The sequence below is a fragment of the Garra rufa genome, chromosome 13 (genome assembly GCF_049309525.1).
Source record: "Garra rufa chromosome 13, GarRuf1.0, whole genome shotgun sequence".
Lineage (NCBI taxonomy): Eukaryota > Metazoa > Chordata > Actinopteri > Cypriniformes > Cyprinidae > Garra > Garra rufa.
This window is the reverse complement of record NC_133373.1, coordinates 234,692-256,104: the sequence shown is the minus strand read 5'-3', so window position 1 is coordinate 256,104 and position 21,413 is coordinate 234,692. Positions and strand designations below refer to the sequence as shown.

Sequence of the window (21,413 nt, the reverse complement as noted above, 5' to 3'; positions counted from 1 at the left end):
GTAATGTCACAGTCCTGTCTGTTTATTCACATGGTTTCTCCCATTGTCTTCCCCTGTCATTCTGTCTTCATTGGTTTCACCCTCATCATCCGGTCATCCCCATCACCTGTTTCATCTATTATCTGTTTCACCTGTCAGTAATTATGAGTTTCCCTTTATAAGTCTGTCTCTGTCTTGAGTTCCCTGTCGGTCTTTATATTGTTTTGATGTTTCTTCGTGTGTGGATGTTCCTAACTGTTCCTGCTTGTCAACCTGAAGATTTATATTAAATATCGTTTTCTGTTATTTCGTATCCCGTCTCGTTAGTCCTGCACGACAAACCCTGACACCTATCAAAATTGTACATAGGTGCTAATTATTTATGCATGATATATTAACCATTTCAAAATACATTGTATACTACATCTTTTCAGTGAAAATGGAATGGCAGCATGCCGCCGGAGGAAAGTATTCTTCAAACACTGGAGTTAATATTTTTTTAGCAAGCTTGTAAGCTATTTTTAACACTTAGCCCCTTATAGTCTTTAAAGTTGTTTCTCAGAATGCCCTTTTTTCCCCAAAAACAAAATATTATAAACAAAAATGTTTTCTCATACTGTCAAAAGAAGAGAAACAAAAATGTGTTCACTTGCTCTACACAATGCAAAATAAATGAGTAGGTGTTAACTGCCTCATTAAAAAGATGTCTGACTATCAAGCGAGTATAAATAACCTTCTAGACTCTTCTGCTGTGAATTGTGGTGCTTACCTAAGAGCCGCAGCTGTTCGCTATGATTATGGAAGAGGCTCTCTAGCTTCCAGATGTTCTCCAGAAGGTCGCTTTGGGAGGGCAGTTGGCTAAGAGATCTCTGCAAGGTCTCAGAGTGCTCTCCCAGACGAGTCACATTCTCCAGCAGTGCTTCCTCCCTCATTGAGGATGCATGAGATTTTGATACTGGAAAAGAAAAAAAGAGTTATTTCATAATGACCCTCATGCTTGATCCAAGCTTGATCATGAGAAACTTTGTGCAAAGTTGATATATCTTAAATGTTAAGGATTGAAGGATTTAAATCTTAAAGTAAGCAGGTACTGAAATCTAGATCTAGGTACATTAGCAGATTTGCTAGACGGTATACATTATCTTATCTTATATCAATTGACAACAACAGGCTGAAAAGCCAGTATCACATTGGTCACAAAACTAAAATGCACTGTTAAATCAGAGAAAAACCTCATTTATAACATTTGAAATCTTCAGTTCCTGCTTGAAGAAGTGTCTTTATTAGTTTTGAGTTCTGCAATCGCAACATCAAGCTCAAAAATCAATGAAAAATATATTCCTTATGCTATGAGCCAGTTTATGCACAAAAATATTTCTCTGTGTAATATATAGAGTACATCTAACTGAAGAGTGCTGTATTTTTTTTTTTTTTTACTAAAATCAAGTGCAAAATGTAAGATTTTGGCCATGATGTCTTGCTTACACTGAAGAATTATCAGGACTGATGAATTTCCAACACATTGTTTTCTTCTAACTTTAACTGGCGAGTAGGAAAGACAGAGGTCTGGGTGAGCAATCAGTTAAACACAGTCTGTTATGCCTTCGGTGAACAACTGTAGCTTTAATAAAGGATTAATCTGTGTTTAATTCATACAGTGAAGATGCAGTGGGTTTTATTTTACATTTGATTATTTAATTTAATTTCTATTTTATTTTTACCTGAATAGTAGTGTTAGATTTTACTCATATATTTAAGAGTTCTTAAATGGCAAAACATATTTGCTCTTATAACTCTCTGCTAAATTGCTAGATTTGTTTGGCCCTTGAGGGTCACATGGACTGACAGCTGTGGCAGAAGCAGCTCTGCATCATAGTAACTGGTGTAGTGTCAGAGAATCTGCTTAGTTCAATCACTACAGGAGATGCCTTCACTGCTGCTTGCTATATGTTCAGTATGTGGGGGAGAAACTGAAACGGTGTGAGTCATTCCTTCTAAAACTCTGCATTTCAAAAGAGCATTTAATTCTCCTCCACCTCTGTTTTTCTTCACTTCTAGATCTTTCTCCCTCCCATTTTGCTCATATTAAATTTCAAGCAAACAGATGAATGAAGTCATGGCTTGTGCTGCGAGTGACTCATTCAGCTGATGTATGTGCGCATGTGCTGCCCAGCACAAAATACAAAAACACTGAATAATACTGCAGGGTGGTGTTTCAATGCAGGGTTTTTGCTTCATGAATCATATTATACTTCAGGCACTTTCATAAGCGACAACCCAAAACAGCAAAATGAAACATTTGTATTATATTATAAAATTAATATCCTTTTTTAAGGATGAGGACACGTTGTCATGCAACTGGTCCATGTTGGCACCTTACTAAACCTGAGTGACGCAAGGCTAAAATAGAAACGCACCAACCGAAGCAGGCCACGGAACTAACGTTTTGCCTGGAAAAAGAAAAACAAGAAATAGTGAGTATCTGGAGTCTGTCGTTACTGGGTGAAAAAGTACATTTCTAGACTGTGTAGATTCATCAGAGCAAACTTTTAGATCATATTTTGTGAAAGATATTTATGTTGCATATCATATAGACAAGCCAGTGTAAAACATCTCTTATGCCATCAATTGTTGATTTTCATCAGAAGGTCATCATAAGAATCACTATAAAGGACTGCAAGCCAACATTTCTGACTGCTATTAGAGCATCTCTGCATACACTGTAAACCTTGTATTTTGGCGTGGTCTAATGGTTAGAGAGTTGGACTTGTAACCCGAAGGTTGCAGATTCGAGTCTCAGGTCTGGCAGGGATTTTTGGTGGGGCGAGAGAATGATGATCAGCGCTCTCTTCTACCTTCAAAACCACGACTGAGGAAAGGAAAGGAGGTGAAGTGAGGCCAAGTATGGTGACCCATACTAGGAATTTGTGCACGTTCGTAGCTGCAGCTGTAACTAGAGCAGAGCTGGCAACCCGGATGACGAAACTCTACTGACTTCGTGATTGGTGGATTGCTGGAGGGTGGAGCCTCAGACCAAAACACAACATGACAACAATAACATCAGTCGTGGGCTGCAACTTTCATTTTTAAATGACAATATCCTGGCCGGACCACTGTTGTCAGTGATATAAGTATTTGAAATGAACATGATTTCTTAATGTCTAGTGACATGTCAGGGCCATTTTATGATTAACTGAAATAAATTTCTTACATACAGTTCCTTTAAGAACCAACTTTCACTATTAACTAACTAGTAACAAAGACTTTTGCCTCAGTAAACTCTTAATTTGCTGCTTATTAATAGTTAGCAAGGTAATTATTAAGTTTAGGTATGGGGTGGATTAAGGAATCTGAAATATGGTCATGCAGAAAAAGACATTAATATGTTAGAATTGTGTTAGAGCCCTACACACAAGGCTTTAATATGGGGTAAATATATATAGGAATATACCAAATTCTTATTTTTTCTACTTCTCCAGATTTCCAGAATCAAATCACAAATCATCGCAAGCTTTTTATGCGGATGACACTTCAGAAACTTTGCAGCGTGTAAGTGGTCACTGGTCGTCTAAGCACTATGAAAAACTAAACTTATTCAAATTCTGAATGGATTATAGCCAAGAAAGTGCACAAAGAGTGCTCCCCTTATAATCAACTAAAAATGTCACCCATATCAGTTTATCACGATCTCACAAAGCTCCAATATAATCAATGTAGCTGCACAATAAAGCTCTTATTTACATCATGTTACATATTGCTTGTTATGAGAGATTCCCAAGTGTGCAGTTACTGAACAAAACTGTGGGGTTTTGAGCAGTGATTGGAATCTACTTTAAAAACAGAAAATGTTGGTGATTGGCTTCACTGATCAATGCTACAAAAACACATTGATAACAAAAACCTTTGAAGCTCTCCAGAGTTCAAACACACAAATAAATAAGAGACATATTTAGAAAATATGTTTTGCCAGAATGCTCCAGCTTCAACAGAGGTGCCTTCGTTTAATTCCTTCTAGCACTAGAACCAGCCCTGGGTGCAATTAAATGCAAAGAAATATGTAATATGTTTAGGTGTGAAAAATAAATTAATTAATGGCCATTTGTAAATCTTATCAATATTGGTTCTAATCTAATCTGCCTCCAGCTATTTTTAGTTGTACAAAACAGCTTGTTTTACTCCTTGATATTGCAAATACTGTAGGTGTGTCTAACCATAATATTTTAATGCATTATCCTAATTATGAACACACTGGTTTGTAGTGCAAACAGTTTTACCGTTTACTGCACGTTGTTAATCTTCTTACTATTTCCCTATAGCGCCTAATCAGTCAGAATGGAGGAATTTGTTTTAGTGCCAGAAGCTCCACAGTGCAACAGAATGACAGCGACAAGGTAGCAAAAACACAAAATAGCAAAAACACAATATTTCTTTGGCATGCTGTCTGTTTTATTTAGCTAACCAACTCTGTGTAACGCACAGGTTTAACAAAAACTGCATTTATTTGAAATAGAAAGGTTTTTTCTAACAATATACACTACTGTTCAAAAGTTTGGGATCAGTAAATTATTATTATTTCTCTTTTGAAAGAAATTAATACTTTTATTCAGCAAGGATGTGTTAAATTGATAAAAGTGATAGCATAGATTTACATTGTTAGAAAAGATTTATATTTTGAATAAATGCTGTTCTTTTCAACTTGTTATTCATCAAAGAATCCTGAAAAAAAAGAATCACGGGTTCACAACTGCTTCCAATATTGATCATTCTAATAATAAATCAGTATATTAGAAAGATTTCTGAAGGATCATGTGACACTGAAGACTGGAGTAACAGCTGATGAAAATTTAGCTTTGCAAATAAATTATATTTTAAAGTATATTAAAATAAAAAAAACATTATTTTATATTGTAATAACATTTAGCAATATTACTGTTTTTTTTTTCTTTATTTTTGATCAAATAAATGCAGCCTTGATGAGCATTACAAGTCACAAACTTTTGAGCGACAATGTGTATATATATATATATATATATATATATATATCATGATCTGAGCTACTGTTTGCCTCTAATAGTAGCTAGTGGCTGATAGCAGCATCAGTATCATTGTACTTTACTTTCTACAACCACACTGGGGATTTATAAGAAACTAAAAGGCCACAACAGACCTTTATATTACTTTTAATCTTACTCTCTGAGAATACATTTTGCAATTATTCTGCCTAATTGTTTAGACAAACCACACCAAAGACTGTTTAGAGGAACAGACTTGTTTACTCATGGACATTAGTGTTGAAAGACTTTATTTTTATGTTTTCTCTGATGTCTTTTAGGTTTGGTTGTTGATCCACATCCAAAACTAAACAGTCACCCATTTTAAGGTCACAACAGATTTTGTTTAGAGACACTGTTAATGTCAAGTCAATTTAACCCTAAGAAATAACAATTAGTTTTAGATATCTTTATCAACAAACAACATTAAATACTTCAGTGCACAGCCAGTGACAAACACGCAAACACTCTCTTTTCAGTAAATCTGACTGAATCTAATTCTGAATCTAATATTTAAGCAACTCACAGCTCAAATGCAGTGAAGGCAATCAATACACAGCTTAGAGATGCATAACAGTCGAGTAATACTTTAGCAAACTTGGATATTCCAGAAAGTATGTCCTCTGAGTTGATTTAACCAAGCGTTGCTCATTTGCAGTTCCAGAACTGTGGTTTGGAGTTAGATCATCGGACATTGAGGTAAAAACTCCCCACTTGCCGACGGTAAACACAGAAACAGAGCTCTGAATGCAGGAGTTACTATGGAAATGGATGCTAAGATGCATGTCATACATCAGTTGTGCAGAACTTTAGCGAACAAAGATTATAAAACAACCTGCACTTTCAAAGGAAATACCTCAATATCTCTATGGTCTCCTGAGTTCACTGGGGGTCAGCCCACATTAGTGCTGAAACCTGGCTTTGGTGTCCTGCTGTGGGCTTGATTAAATTTTGCCTGTGCTCCAACGGCAGGGTCAGGGAACAGAGCAATAAGAAAGAGCAAGCAAATTCAGCTTCTGTCTTCCTTTAAACAACTAATCACTCCCGTCTGTTCATTGGGAATTATGTACATTTCTGAATAAATTGTTTGTAAGCGTACAGTGTAACTGCTAACCACACCGGAGCATGGAACAGCTACTGCTTTTGTGTGCGCCGTCATCATTACGACAATAATATGATTACGATACACTTTTCAATTCATTTCAGTATATTTAGGTTCAGAATAGGTCTGGTTCTCACTGTATTGATAAGCATGCAGAACAAGAGTCTATTAGTGAAAGCATTTTTCTTCCCGTTTTCTTCAAAACAAAAAGTTGCATCATAATGACTGCCCTCCAAAGGCAAAGTGCAGTAACTACGCGAACACTGAAACTGAGAAAAATTAAGTTTTTTGACAGCTATTCAAACACTCTCATTTCTCTGAAACAGGACAAAACTGAACCAGGAGACTTTGCCACGAGACAAAACAGTTGTCACAAAGTCCATTTTAAGCCTTAACTCAATTTTGACCAAATGTGTAGTTACTGCGCTTTGCCTTTGGAGGGCAGATGACACAAGCAATGTGAGTACAGGGCAGTGGAGGAGCCTTGGGGAGAGAGAATCACGTTTGAACTCCTGGAATCTCCCTTCGTGGGTGGATGGGGCCTAGGAGAATAGGGAGACTAGAAGAATAAAATAGAGGAGGAAATTGTCTTCATCTGCCCAGACTGGCAAATCCCCAAAGGGCCATTCTTTCACGGGCTAAAAGGACTTAAGGTAGGACAGACTCCATACGTTTCACATCCTTTCAAATGCTTCTGTTAAGTAAGTAACTGAAGGAAACTGGTGATCACAAAAGATGGTTTCTATTGTTTTTTGAGGGCAGTGATTATAGTTGAATTCTATGCTATTCTGAGTTTCTAGGTTGTAGTGATTAACCACTCTCAGCAAGTTGACAATAAAACGTCATGTTCATGTATTCTGCAGCTTGAGATTAGAAGTGCAATGCTTATATGATTACAATTGAGGCAGTGATAGTGGCGACTAAAGACCTGTGTTCTGGTGAACAAGTTCAGCTGACTGGTGATCTACACAGAAGGATCTGCATAGTGGGCACAGGTGCTGCATATTCAGTGATCACTACAGAGACTGCTTCAAATGTTGTTAATTATAATATGATTGTGATTCATTTCAATTATTGTACATACTGGTCTCATGGCAGTTCTTTGTATTCTTTGTTAAACTAACATTCTGAATCTGCTTTAATAGGAACCAGTCAAGCCTAGTATATCTTAATGAAGGAAAAGAAGTTGATTGACAGATGTAAGAGCTTGAGTCATCTGTCATTTAAAACTGGGCTAGATTTGGCATAGTGAGGGCTATTACATTGACCAGCTAGGGGTAAAAAATAATTTTATGAGATTATTGACAATGCAAGGTTCTTGCAGAACTTTGATTAGTAAAGCAACAATATTGGTCACGCCATTTCTTTTAAATGTCAAGGTAAAAAAAAAGGTAAAGTTTTTTTGAAATCCCAAATACTTTCATCACCAGTGGTACGAGATAAAAATGTTTTTTGGCCATAGATCCATGATTTTGTAGAGATCTACAATCTTCTTGTGAGTAGCAACAAAAAAGTTTGAAAATATTAACTGGGCAATGAACGACATCTTACATTTGAGAAACTGAAATCGGATCTCTCAAACGCAGGCATAGGTCCATCAGATTGTTCTAAATCGTTTAATCTATTAAATCCAATGTGTTAAACCCAAGGTGACTGACATCAGACGAATGCAATTGAGATCCTAATGTTGAGACACTGTCAAACTTGAAAAGCCACAGTGTCTATGTTTAGTAGCTTCTGTCGTTGTCAAATTTTGCTACCTGTTCAAATTTAGTGGTATTACACTCATAACAAAATATACATTCTCAGTGAGTTTACAGTCTGCAGAGGCAAATGAAAAGTCATGATGCTGTTGTATGGAATATGACATAGGAAATAGGAAAACATAGGGTTGACAGGTTTTCACAACAAATCCCGACCAATTGCTACTCAAAACTAGCCCAATGGCATTTTTTTTTGGAGGGGTTCCCCCTCTAAAGATAACGTTATTGTCGTTTCAACCCGCGGACATGAAAAACCACCCACGCCAACAGTGTTAAAGTAGTGGGAAAACCACAGACTTGGCAACACTGAAATGAATCATTCCATTAAAACAGCTGTAAAACACACATATGAAGACTCACTCCTACACATTGAATTTGAAATTGGTTCCCAACAATTAGCCAATATAAAAAACATCTGGGACTGTTATCACCAGATAATTTCTCAAGCAAATTTCACTGAGTTGCCCAGCCCTTTTTACCTGGAAAAACACTCAACAACCTGCTCATGTTAACCTTAACTAGAAATATTTGATACTTTTGATACAAACACAACACAAAATTAGTCTGATGAAATCCATCATGACATGCTGAAGTCTTTAAAACATTCAATCTTGCGAGCTTTGCCTCTCTATGTTATGTGCAAATGTGGCATTGTTTTATTTCTACCACAAAAATAACCTTGATTCTGACCAGGATATTTAAATCAATTCATCCGTGGCCATTATTTTGTTGGGCATATTTTGGTCTGTAGGCCCACTTCATACATTCACTAGTGTGAAGTTCACCATTCACTAGTTACCATTCACCATTCAAATTCACCATTCACTAGTTAAGGTTAACATGAGCAGGTTGTTGAGTGTTTTTCCAGGTAAAAAGGGCTGGGCAACTGAGTGAAATTTGCTTGAGAAATTATCTGGTGATAACAGTCCCAGTTTGTAAAACAAGGAGATTTTTTTTATATTGGCTAATTGTTGGGAACCAATTTCAAATTCAATGTGTAGGAGTGAGTCTTCATATGTGTGTTTACAGTACATATTGTTGTTCTATTATTCTATTCATATTTATTATTTTGATATAAATCACAATATATATATTTATTCTATGGTGTATCGTACACTATATAGAGTGTTATTCAGCACTATATTGTTATTTCCACAAACTATTGTTTTCATTGTTCAGTGAAATATTGTACTATTGTATATATCTCAATGCTCTTTTTTGTTTTTGTAATACCTCTGTCTTCATTGTTTGTATTTATATTTAATCTTTTTCTTGCAACTCATGCACAAGTGCTGTTACTGTTACACGTATGTTTGCTGACTCTCAAACACTATTCCACATGTGATAATAACAACAACAGAGTGCAACTTAAATGTACAGAAACAAACAACAGTAATTAAGATGACTAGCATCTTGACTAACATTAGAAGTGGATCATTACAATCCATGCACTTCAAAAACACCTTCCATTCACTAATCCTTTTCATTCTATAGCCTAAAATACACAGAGCATTTTGTCTTCCCCTGCCAAATAAACCTAAATCTTGTATTTTTGTTTATTTAAATTTAAGAAAGATCCAGTCAGTCTGATTACAATAAATACTGATTTAAATAAAGTATAAAATGACATTACCACAAAATATGTTAAATAAATAGGATCAATGTCAGTAAAAGCATTTGGTCCATTAGACGTGCAAGATTCCAAAAAAAGACAATGACAAAGAGAGAGAAAAATAAAAGATGCCTACCTGCTATGCAGAGGCCAACTATGGTGAGCAGCACCAGAATATAAAGGGACACAATGGCATATTTGATTGCAGTGAAGGAATCCAATTGACCACAGCAGTTATTAGTCTTTCTCCTGCCCTTTGCTGAACCTACTGTGAAAGACAAAAACTGATCAACAGGGAGACTAGAAAGAAAACACATAGATTTTAACTCAGGAATTAGGGAGGTAAATCCAGTTTAGAGAGACATTCGAGAAGATTGAAGAGACGGGCAAAAGGGAGGAAAAAGAAAGTCAAGTTGCCTATATTTAAATAGCACTTTATACAAAACATATTGCTTCAAAGCAGCTCTAACAACTGTCATTACTCAGCTCACTTCAATGTTGATTCAGTTCAACTGTGTAAAGGTCCTGATACGCAGCTCAAGTGAAGTATACAGTGTTGCTATTCAGCTTCAGTCCGTTAAATGTTGCTTCAGTTCAGTTCAATAACAATGATCAGTTATGATGTAAATTTGTCCATTAATCTATAAAGCAACTCTACAGAGAAGTGTTATTATTCCCTATTCTGGTAGTGTCAGCAATTGGCTAATATTACTGGACATCAAGTGTATTTTAAACTACGTATTGTAGTCTATTACACATATTGCAGTAGAGTTTGGATTGTCAATGGACGAAGTTCAGGAACAAGCTGCAAGACCGGGACTGATGTACAAGGATATATTAGCCTATAATAAATGTTAGAAGAAGAAGGAAAGAAAGAATAGAAAAAAGGTCATAGATCTGTAGTACATTCAGAACCCAATTTTTTTTTCATATTTTGTTAGGCTGAAACACTAAGGCCCCAATGCACTTAAACTAGAATTGAAACTGGTGTGATGTCATTTTAAACAAAATCAGAACAAAACAAAATTAATTTGGAGTTTGTTTTGAGAGTTTGCTTTCTGGAGCCTCTCCCTTTTTGACGTGGAAATGCTCTCTCAACTCATCGAGGTCAGACGCCCGTGACTTCGAACATAAACACTGGGGAACTGCTTTATAGCTAAACTCACTATCATGCTTGTTGCGTGTATATTTTGTTATTGATATATAAGTGTGCAGCACAGATTTACATATTCAGCTAAACAGTAATCAGTTGCAAAGATATTTCAAGCTTCTTTTTACCCGTAAACGAGAATGAATGGAGATTAGATCTTTGCTGTGAATATATCAAGGCCTTTAGGCTAAAATGCTTTTGTCCTGTTTCTGGCCTCTGTTCTCTCGTCTCTGTTTGTAACAAATTCTGAAGCATTTCTCTCACTTGATGTTTGATGTATGTACAGTATGTTGCGGAAATCTTGATCCTGGTACCTTTCTGATTATACCAAATGACGTCACTGATTACAATATTATCTAGACAGTCTTCATTTTTTTTGTCATTATTAGAAATGCTTATATTATTTTAATAATCGTAAGTATGTATGCAAGTATGTATTTAAATGCTCAGACTCTTTTTGAACAGTCTATTGTTGGTGTTGATTATTATTAGCCAGTTTTTAACAAATTTGTTATTCAGTGTCATTGAATCTTTTCTTAACTGCTTTCAAAAGAGTTCTGTGTATGTGTTGTAGCATTTTCTTTGACTGGCTCAGTTTTGTCTACACTTTCTGAAGCCTGAATTCTGAACTATTCTTCTATTCACTAATATACACTTAAGCTCTGCTGTGAGAGCAATCCTTCATTTACCATCAGCAGAAGCGTATAGGTCACACAAGGAAAGGTAAGTGAGCGTCCTGCACTGCTGTAAACATATTGAAGGGAAAAGATCACACAGGATTATGTACAACTTTCTCTTGTTGCAGGCATTTCATCAAAATGCATTTAAGAGAACTGATGCACAAGAATACTCTGACTCACACACAGCATGTGGGAGAACTTATATGTAGACTGAAGGCAGGCATTTTTAAAGCAAGAGTCCCATAAGTATCTCTAGCTAGTGCTCAACACTTAGTCTGACGATAAAGTGCCCTTGCGGTCCGGTCTATGTGCCCCGCGGCCCCACGGTGCGAAAGCGCAAAAACTTTATTAAGATTATACGTAAACCTCAAGGAACATATTAAAATAATTGCCATGTCATGACCCCTTTAACTTTTTCCCTTACAGGGAAGTTAAAGTTTTCTCTTCTTAAATGTCTATTTATAATGTGCAATATACACATGTATTTTAAAATCTGACCCTTTAGATGAATATAGTTAAGATTCCTATTGAGCCATATATGTATATATGTATGTATATGAATTACAATTGGAGAGAGAACCTTGGTTCTAAATATTCTATCACTCTCATGTTTCTCCAAACTTTTCCTTTGGAAAACAGAAGGAGATATTTGAAGAAGTCTGTGTCCATACAACAAAACTATGGATGGGCAGATCCTTTCAATGCTGATGCTGTAGATATGTTAAACCAATTATTTTATTTTTTTAGCATTAAATTGTGTGTGAAATGTGTTAATAGTGAATCCCCTAAATTATTTTTTGCATGTGTACAGACCAGAACTCATTCCTGAAAATGCAGTGATTGACAGCATGATAACCATAGCCAAAGAAAGTTAAGACCCTAACGAATGTGAAAAATTTAAATGTAAAATTGTAATGAATAGAAATATAGAATGTTGTCAGTGTTAGATAGGCTGTGTTAGAGTCTTTTACTGAAGGTAAAAAAATAAAACAGTCCAGGACAACGGATAGGGGATCACATGGGCTGAAACTGGTGGTACTGTTCAGTTCAGTTCAGTATTTATCAGTATGGACTGACCAACAGGGACAAACACACAAAGAATGGACAGAGAGCACATGAGGACTAAACAGGGAAAAAAAGAGAGAGGGTAACAAGGGAGTACAGCTGGGGCAAATGAGTTTAATAGAGGTGGAGCCAAGATACAAAAGAGTGACAGAAGAATGCATGCCACATAGGGCCTGTTTACACACGGTTTTCTCTGATATTATCTGATTTGTTAAAATGGTTCCGTTTACACTTGGCCATATAAATGTGTCTCCGCAAAACAGATATAAATCTGATCTTCAGTCAATTTGTTCACATCAATGAAAGCAACAGATATGCGCTGCATTTTATTTATCATCAGCTAATTTCAAGATCGAAGACAGGGACTGGAAAGATAAGTTAGTCTTACTACTGCGTGTGGCATAGTGCTGTCATATCTGACTGAAGTGGTTCGAGTGATCGGATTTAAATCCATCTCAAAAGCGTTTGGAGGAAAATTTACACCTGGTCTTTTCACGATCTAATGACTATCCGATCAGAGAAAACACATGAAGTGACCAGGTGTAAACAGGCCCATAGGGACAAAACAGAAATATGGCATATGGCAAATAAACACGACAGAAGCCATGCGCTTACACATAAGACAAGACAGAAGAACACATACCAAACTAACACCACCAAATGTCGTATGTTCCAATAGAAGAACACATGGCAGACAGACCCTCATCCACCATGCGCCCAAAAAAACAAGACACAAGGCAGACAGAAGTGCACAGAGCATGGATGTCAGGACTGACACTGAACCTGATCCAAACTAGACTGAAGTGTCAGATTATATGTGACCCAGGACCACAAAACCAGTCTTTAGTCGCTGGGGTATATTTGTAGCAATAGCCAAAAATACACTGTATGGGTCAAAATTATTGATTTTTCTTTTATGCCAAAAATCATTAGGAAATTAAGTAAAGATCATTTGTAAAATTCCTACTATAAATATCAAAATGTTATTTTTTATTAGTAATATGCATTGTTAAGCACTTAATTTGGACAACTTTAAAGGTGATTTTCTCAGTATTTTGATTTTTTTGCACCCTTAGATTCCAGATTTTCAAACAGATGCATCTCGGCCAAATATTGTCCAATCCTAACAAACCATACATCAATAGAAAGCTTATTTATTGATCTTTCATGTGATGTATACATCTCATTTTTTTAAAATTTAACCTTATGACTGGTTTTGGGTCACATATTAGAATTAGAATTGAGTAGATATTGCCTCTTGTCTTCTGTACATGCTTTTTAATAACATTCAGAATCACAATGGAAATAAGCCAAAAATAAAAGTTAATACGTTTTGCAAAAGTTTAAATGGCAAATAAAATCACATCAAATCAAATTCAACAAACCTTACTGATATATTCAAGCGATTCTGAAGACCTTGACTGGCTGGTTCAGATGTGTTTGATTAAGGTTGAAGACAGGACACTGTGTCTCCAGGAGGAGGGTTAAACATCTCTGGTTTAGAGATACTGGTATTGATCTCTGTGATAATAGGCTTTCAACATCAGATTGAAAATAAAATAAGTAGTATTGCCCATCCTTTAATGATAGTACATCTAAGTTTTAAATTTCAAAAAGAACATACTATAGCGTAAAAGCAATCCATGCGCACTTCATGCAGTGACGCTGCAGGTGTTTCGAGATCCTTTGCCAATTCTGTTCCCCTTTGACGTTATAACCATCGCATCACACTCAGGAATGATGTTATTGAAGTTCCCAAATTTGATTTGAAAAAAGTATTCTTCAACTATCCATTTTTGGAAATTTCACTAAATATTTGTATGCATTGTGGGATCCCTGTATGATGCTAACAATGAACTTAAACTTACAATTAAGTTAAACCTACAGTTTCTATACAGTTTATATAAGAGCTGCACAAACAGTTCACTCAGTTCTCACTCTTAAACTCTCTCTTTTTACACTTGAAATCATTAACCCTGGCTCATTCGAAACCCCATGTTATATTATGTTATTTCAAGTTTCACACTTGTCATTCTTTACCTGGGTCAGGAATTAGTCCTGGGTATTCATATGCTGATGTTTGAACTGTACATTACTAAACCCTGGGTTAATGCTCTTATTTGTACATCTGCAGCGGAAACAACCATGACTGCATAACGCTGTGTGTGTGCGGTCTAAATAACTAACTCTGTTTTAGATATTTACACTTACATTTAATCATTTAGCAGACACTTTTATCTCAAGAAAGAGGACAGCAGAAGCAAACATACTAACAAAACAGCAAAAATAAATGCTGTGACAAGTCCCAACGCAGCCTAACGCAGTACACGTAGCAAGTTTTTTTTATTTTAAATAATACATAAAAAGAAAACAAGTACATAGAATAGAAAAAGAAAAGAGGATGCTATTTTAGTGTCATTTTCTATATATAAAATAACTATATATAAGCATGTGATATGAGGCACGTTTCTTTTTAATTTCTGACTGAACGTCTGTTGCTAAGCATCCAGCCGTAAAATTCCAACGCTGCATTGTTTCACACTTGACATGTTTGGCACCGCAATGCGGAGTTACCGGTGAAGAGCGCTGCTAAACAGAGTTTCATAACATTGGGTAAGACACGGTGCTAACCCCCTTCTCTGGCTTTACCCAGGAATAAAAGCAGGTTTGGAACCCAGGGTTAGGGAAAAATTCTTCTCTTCTCCTCTCATGAAGAATGTTGATATTATTGCCCAAGCGTGGTATAATATCTATGATACGGAGTGTGCACAACGCTTGCCTCGTCTGGTTCTGTTAAGGTTTCTGTTACAATTATCAACAAGGTTTTTCCTTTTCTCTTCTTCTGACATTCTCAAATGACCTGCTGTGTAATATTGTACAAGGATAGATGAACAGTAATAAGCATCATCAGGAGGAAGAGGGAGACAGAAAGTACCGTCTGACAACTGGGAACTGACAACCGCATTGACAAAATGGAGATGAAGTATTGTTTTTCCAAGAGTTAAACAATGATCCAGGAAAGTCTAGTACCAGGACAGGCAAGACTGCCAAGGAGCTTTGTGGGAGAGAGTGTCAAATAAAGAGCTGAGATGAAGCAATAGAATAGTAAGAGACCCAAAATTCCTCAGACGGGAGGTCATTGATTACCCTGAGCTCTGCGTCTAAGTGTCTGATTAAAAGACTGCATTTTCTTCTAAGTGAGACAGCAGCTGTGGGGCAACTACATTTTCTCAAACTCTGGTGAGAAATAAGAAAAGAGCAAAATAAAGAAACAAATATCTCAGGGTCCGGTTGAGGTTTATTAAGAATTTGAGTGACGGCAGCAATTTCAAGATCTTAATGGACAATATGAAAGAAAGGGCTTGTCTTGATCAAAATGAGTTCTGTGATAGATGCTGTATGCGTATGAGATTCTTACCTTCTTCACAGAGGTTGAGTTTCGATAGATTCATTCCGTCATAGCCCTCCTCGTAGAATGAGTTGTTATCCCGATCTTCATTGGAGGTGGTCAGATACATTGCCTTGTTCTCCATTCACAACTCACTGGCAAAATGGCAAACAAAAGGTACAAAAAGAGGCAGATTAATTCAAGGACAGGACAAGCTGTGACCAACAGTTTTATTAGTTAGATTTACACTATTATAATATATAATTTGTTATTAAGAATGTCCTACAATGTAAATGGAAACCATTGCAAACAGTTCATCAACATACACTACCAGTCAAGAGTTTGGACACACCTCTGTATTAAATTTGTATTTTAATTGTTTTCAACATCGTATGATACTGACGACACTGAAATGATGACAGAACAAATATTGAATTATGTAGTCAACAAAAACTAAAAATAACCCAGAACATGCTTTATATTTTCAATTCTTCAAAGTAGCCAGCTTCTGCTTTGATGACAGCTTTGCAGACTCTTGGCATTCTCTCAGTCAGCCTCATGAGGTCGTCACCTGGAATGGTTTTCCAACAATCCTGAAGGAGTTCCCAGAGGTGTTGAGTACTTGTTGGCTGCTCTTTGTTTACTCTCCGGTCCAGCTCATCCCAAACCATCTCAATTGGCTTCAGACTGCGTAATTGTGGAGGCCAGGTCATCTCATGAAGCACTCCATCACTCTTCTTCTTGGACACATAGCTCTTATATAACCTAGATGTGTGTTTGGGGTCATTGTTCTGTTGGAAAACAAATGATGGCCCCACTAGGTAGAATGGCATGTCATCCCAAAATGCCGGTTAAATGTGCCCTCAGTTTTGACTAACAGTCACCTCTTCCTCCACATTTCACAATGGAAACCATAGATTCAAGAACCATCTCTTCACCTTTTCTGCGTTTATCAAAGACCAAAAATCTCCAATTTGAACTCATCAGGCGTAAAGACAGTTTTCCACTGATCTAATGTCCATTCCTTGTGTTTCTTGGCCCAAGCGAGTCTCTTCTGCTTGTTGTTCTTCTGAAGTAATTGCAGTTCAACCATGAAGCCCTGACTCACACAGTCTCCTCTGAACAGCGGATGTTGAAATTTGTCTGGCACTTGAACACCAAAAGCATTTCTGTGGGCTGTCAATGGGTGGTTTCTGAAGCTGATAATTCTAATAAACGTATCCTCTGCAGCAGAGGTAGCTCTAGGTCCTCCTCTCTGCACTTGAGATACATTCTCCAGATTTTTTTTTAAGTTCTCTAGATTTTTCAGATTTACTGACCTTCATTTCTTACAGTAATGATGGACTGTCTTTTACTTGAGTGTTTCTTGCTATAATATGAATTTGTACAGTAGTTGTAGTAGCAGTAATAGAGTAATACCCCCTGCACAAGACAACTGATGGTCTAAAGCACATTATGAAGGCAACAAATGAACTCTTGACAAGGCACACCTGCAAACTGAAAACCATTCCAGGTGACTACCTCATGATGAGATCTGATGTGTGCCAAACTGTCATTAAAGCGAAATGTAGCTACTTTGGGCAATCTAAAACATAATTTATACGTTTATTATATAAGTTTGGATGTCTTCAGTATTAATGTACAAAAACCACTGAAGGAGAAGGTGAGAGGATGATTCTCACAAAACTATATTTTCTGCAAGCTTTTTCAAGAAAAATGTTTTAATTTTAATAATAATACAAAATTGATGTATACAGTGCAACTGCAAAATATGTGAGAAAAAAATACATTTGGTTTGGTTTCTAAACATATATAAATAACTACAAGTCAAGCTGCAGTACCAAGCAGGACCACAAGGAGACACCAACAGACCACTATACCAGTCACCTTGACGTTATATAAATATATATGGATCTCTATTCAGAAATATTAAACAGAGCAAAACACAAATTAAGAAAATAAGTACACAAAAACATTCTGAATTTGTTGAATGTGGTGATGTGAAGGCAGCTCAACATAACCAGTGAACAGTTCCTCTGTCATATTGAGCGTTGATGCTGATATAAACACCACTGTCCATAGCAAACTGCAATAAAAACACGCTTCCATTATAAAACACTTGCCAGACACACAACCGTACTGAAATGTACTTATAAAGCCATCAGAGAGCACACATACTAATAATAACGGACTCGTGTGTCTAACAGTGTATGATTGCTGTCATTGTGGTCATCTCTACCTCCATTACAATTGTCATCCAGCAAAACTTCACTGGTAAAATACTGGATTGCTTATTATTAGAGGCATGTTTGTTCCGACCAATCGCTGCACAAGTTAAGAAGTTTGTTTGGAAGTCTATGAGAACACTCGGGTGGTTCTTAGTCTGAGAGAAATTGCCCAAAAAGGGGCAGTTTTATTTAAAAGCTTTAGTTTTATATTTAGCCAATGTTAGGACATTAAATGAGCATGGCCTCACTGATCCTTCAAGGAAATATACACAAAAGAGCATATTGTTGATTCACTATTAATTCCCTGTTTATAGTAAACTGCAAGGTTAAGACGATTAAGAATTCAGTCCTATAAAGTGCATGTTGTAACATGTAATGTCATTAAAACATAGTCTATTCTCCATTGTTTCTATGAGGAGAAAGCACAAACAAAAGAAAAGTTTGCCAAATCCACTTCTACTTGAATGGCCATTGTAACCACTGTCTACTTCTTACAAAACAAACAGAGTCCAGTTTAAAAATGTCATTAAAAAGCACTCTATCTGGTCTCTCTGATTATACAAGTGCACACTGACAGTTTGGCCCAAAGTGTGGACAGCGCTGTGAGCTCATGTGGCTGCTATGCGACTCAGATTACTGTAAATCTACTGGATAATGGAGAGCATGAAAAAAACTGCTCTGCAAACCTCCTTTTCTCTCTGTTCCCACATCTGTCTCTAATATTTGTCTTTTTTCATTTGACTGCATCTTACATGAGAAGTCGCATATTTTTGTTGCAGCATTCTGTTTCAAACTAAAGCCAAATAAAACAATAGTCAGTAATCATCCACACATGACTCCTGAAAGAGGACAGGTTCATCAGTAATGATGACAGAGGACCCCACTTAGCCATGCCATAGGAAACATTCTGGGTGAAATCACGGTGAATGGTGGTTATGTAGATAGGTCTCATCCCATACACTGCACAGCAGAAGACATTTATCATGCCGTTGTTAGTTAACCTGCAGTTACGATCCAAGGTAAACCAACGTCTGTTTTGTCTTTTGCACACACATATATAATGCATTCATGTATGTGCAACTTACTGTACAACTATGTGTTATAAAAGCTTGCCATCTCCGCACCACTCACTGTCGTCCAAAACTATAGTGTATCTTAAACGACTAGCACTGGTGCAACAACAATATAATAACCTACATCTAATAGATCCATAATTCATCTCTAATAATACCTTCTTAGTTCATAAATTTAGACCAACGACGGAAAGCGGTGACATTCCAATAGCAGACAAATACAAACATTTCTGTAGAAGTGCAGTTGATCTGTTACATCCACACATGCACAATGACAACAGAAAACAACCTGTTTTATCGCAAGCACTTTTGGGTCACGAAGCAGAAAGACATTTCCATCTATTCTAGATTAATACAAAACTCACACAAAACGTTCTACAATCTCAGCTGACCTGTCAACTCTGAGCTTCATCATCACTAGAAGAAAAAAGCCATTAGTGTCATTACCGGAGTCAAGTGGTGCTGAAAGCCGCAAGTTCTTGTTGAAGCTGATGCTCAGTGCTGGAGAGCAATCAAAGTTCCGCGAGTTAAACTTTATTTTTCGTTATTTATTGCCGCTCTATTCGGACTCCAGATCTGTGCAACGCTTTTCCTCTGTGTTCTGTGTACAGAGCAAATATATTCTGTCCTCAATCCATCGTCTAGGGTCTTTCGCGCTGAAGAAAGTGTCCGATTTCATGTGACTCCCACATGTGGGAAAACACACAAAAGTGCTTCCCAGGGTTGCCAGATTGGGTAGACTATAATCCTTACAATCAATAATGGTGAAAGTGTACGGGCACAACTAAACACTTTTTGACTCTCTTAGTTTGTGTAAATCCACGTGGGGTTCAAGAGTTTAATCTTTTATCCGCATTCATTTCACACTTGTCCAGGGCCGGAGTGGGACTCCTTTTCAGCCCTGGAGTTTCAAGCCTTAGACCGGCCCACTTTAGTTCACGACTGACTATATTAAAATGACGTCATTTCCAATTCAGTGCAAATACAGTAGCCTAAGTGTTGCTTCACAGTGAAGATTTATTTGAACAGTTAACACAATATAATGTTTAACAGTATCAGTATCTATTTTCTGTTAGAATTAGTGCTCATAAATATCCAAACCTTGAAATGAAAAAATATCAAATAAATACAAATGTATATTAAGCTATATGTATAAAATAAAGATTAAAATAAAATGTATTAAACTTTCTAATGACACTATCATGTCTTTTTCAAGTAAACAGCTGCTTTATAAGTTCAAATATTTTTCATAAATGAGAACATTAAAGGGTAAATGTCTAACACTATTCTTTTAAACATCACAATGTCCTTTTCTGCAATATCTGAATATATATTCTGTGCAAAATTGTTCAGTCCTTAAACACAAATAAAGAATAGAACAAGTATTGCACTGTCCTACCTGCCCATTCTAGTGTGTTGGGCTCATGACTGGTGCTTGGTAATGTTACGGGGCCTGGCTTTTCACTCTTAGCAGCAAACTGGACTAGAGGCTGCTGCTGCTGAAGAGCAACCGTACAAGAAAAGGTTTGATACATAAACATGAACGATGATTTGCAGACATCGTTGTTTTGCACTGCTCCTAACTAGCTTGACGTTAACCAGGGGCGGACTGAGACAAAATTTCAGGCCGGGAAATCTCACACTTATCCAGGCCATCCCACACCAAAATTTGAAACCCTGGACAACAATATTTTTCATCATCACATAAAGAAAAGTTGAAATCAACTGGGTAAAATAATTAAATGCTATCTCTTGAACTTCCAATTTGCCTTTTAATCTCTTTTAATCTCTCTGTCTCTCATGTGTGTTTACTTTTTAAACAAATTTTCTTGTATCTGTCACTTTTTTCATAAACACATCTCGACCTTTACAACCACCTATACAGTACAGATCTAAGGTTGGTCTTTTTTAAAGAAGACAATCAGCAGATTATTACAGAAATACTGAGACCTTTTTAAAGACATGTTTTTGTCAAGATTGTAAAAAGTTGTGATTTTGTAAAATGACACTTGACATTGCTGCTAAGGGGGAGGAGACAGCCACCAGGATGGTTCTTGAGCTTCTAAGCTTTCAAAATTATATATAATTTATGATTAGTACTAAAACATTTGATAGAAAAAAGGGCAACAGAAAAAAGAGGGCCACTACATTAGGACCATGTGTTATTGTCGTAATGTTAAAATTAAAACAACAAAAATTAGCTACATCTTGAATATATCTTTATTAAAAAATCTTAAAACTAAACATGTTTTGCATTATCATGGGTCATGTTTGGCCCTAAGGAAAATTAACCATGATATTATTGAGCCTATGGTAAACATA

The 21,413-nt window shown here is 36.5% G+C and overlaps 1 protein-coding gene across 1 annotated transcript in view; it reads right to left on the bottom strand.

Annotated features, from left to right (window-relative positions):
- scara5 (scavenger receptor class A, member 5 (putative)) overlaps positions 1-19,755 on the bottom strand; it is a 40,651-nt gene extending 20,896 nt beyond the window's left edge. The window contains exons 1-4 of the mRNA XM_073816386.1: positions 19,539-19,755; positions 15,821-15,945; positions 9,644-9,775; positions 749-934 (exon numbers count right to left, since the gene is read on the bottom strand). Coding sequence (XP_073672487.1) covers positions 749-934; positions 9,644-9,775; positions 15,821-15,935 — 433 coding nt within the window. The 5' untranslated portion in view covers positions 15,936-15,945; positions 19,539-19,755. The remainder of the gene's footprint in view (positions 1-748; positions 935-9,643; positions 9,776-15,820; positions 15,946-19,538) is intronic.
- Between the last annotated feature and the right edge of the window lie 1,658 nt (positions 19,756-21,413).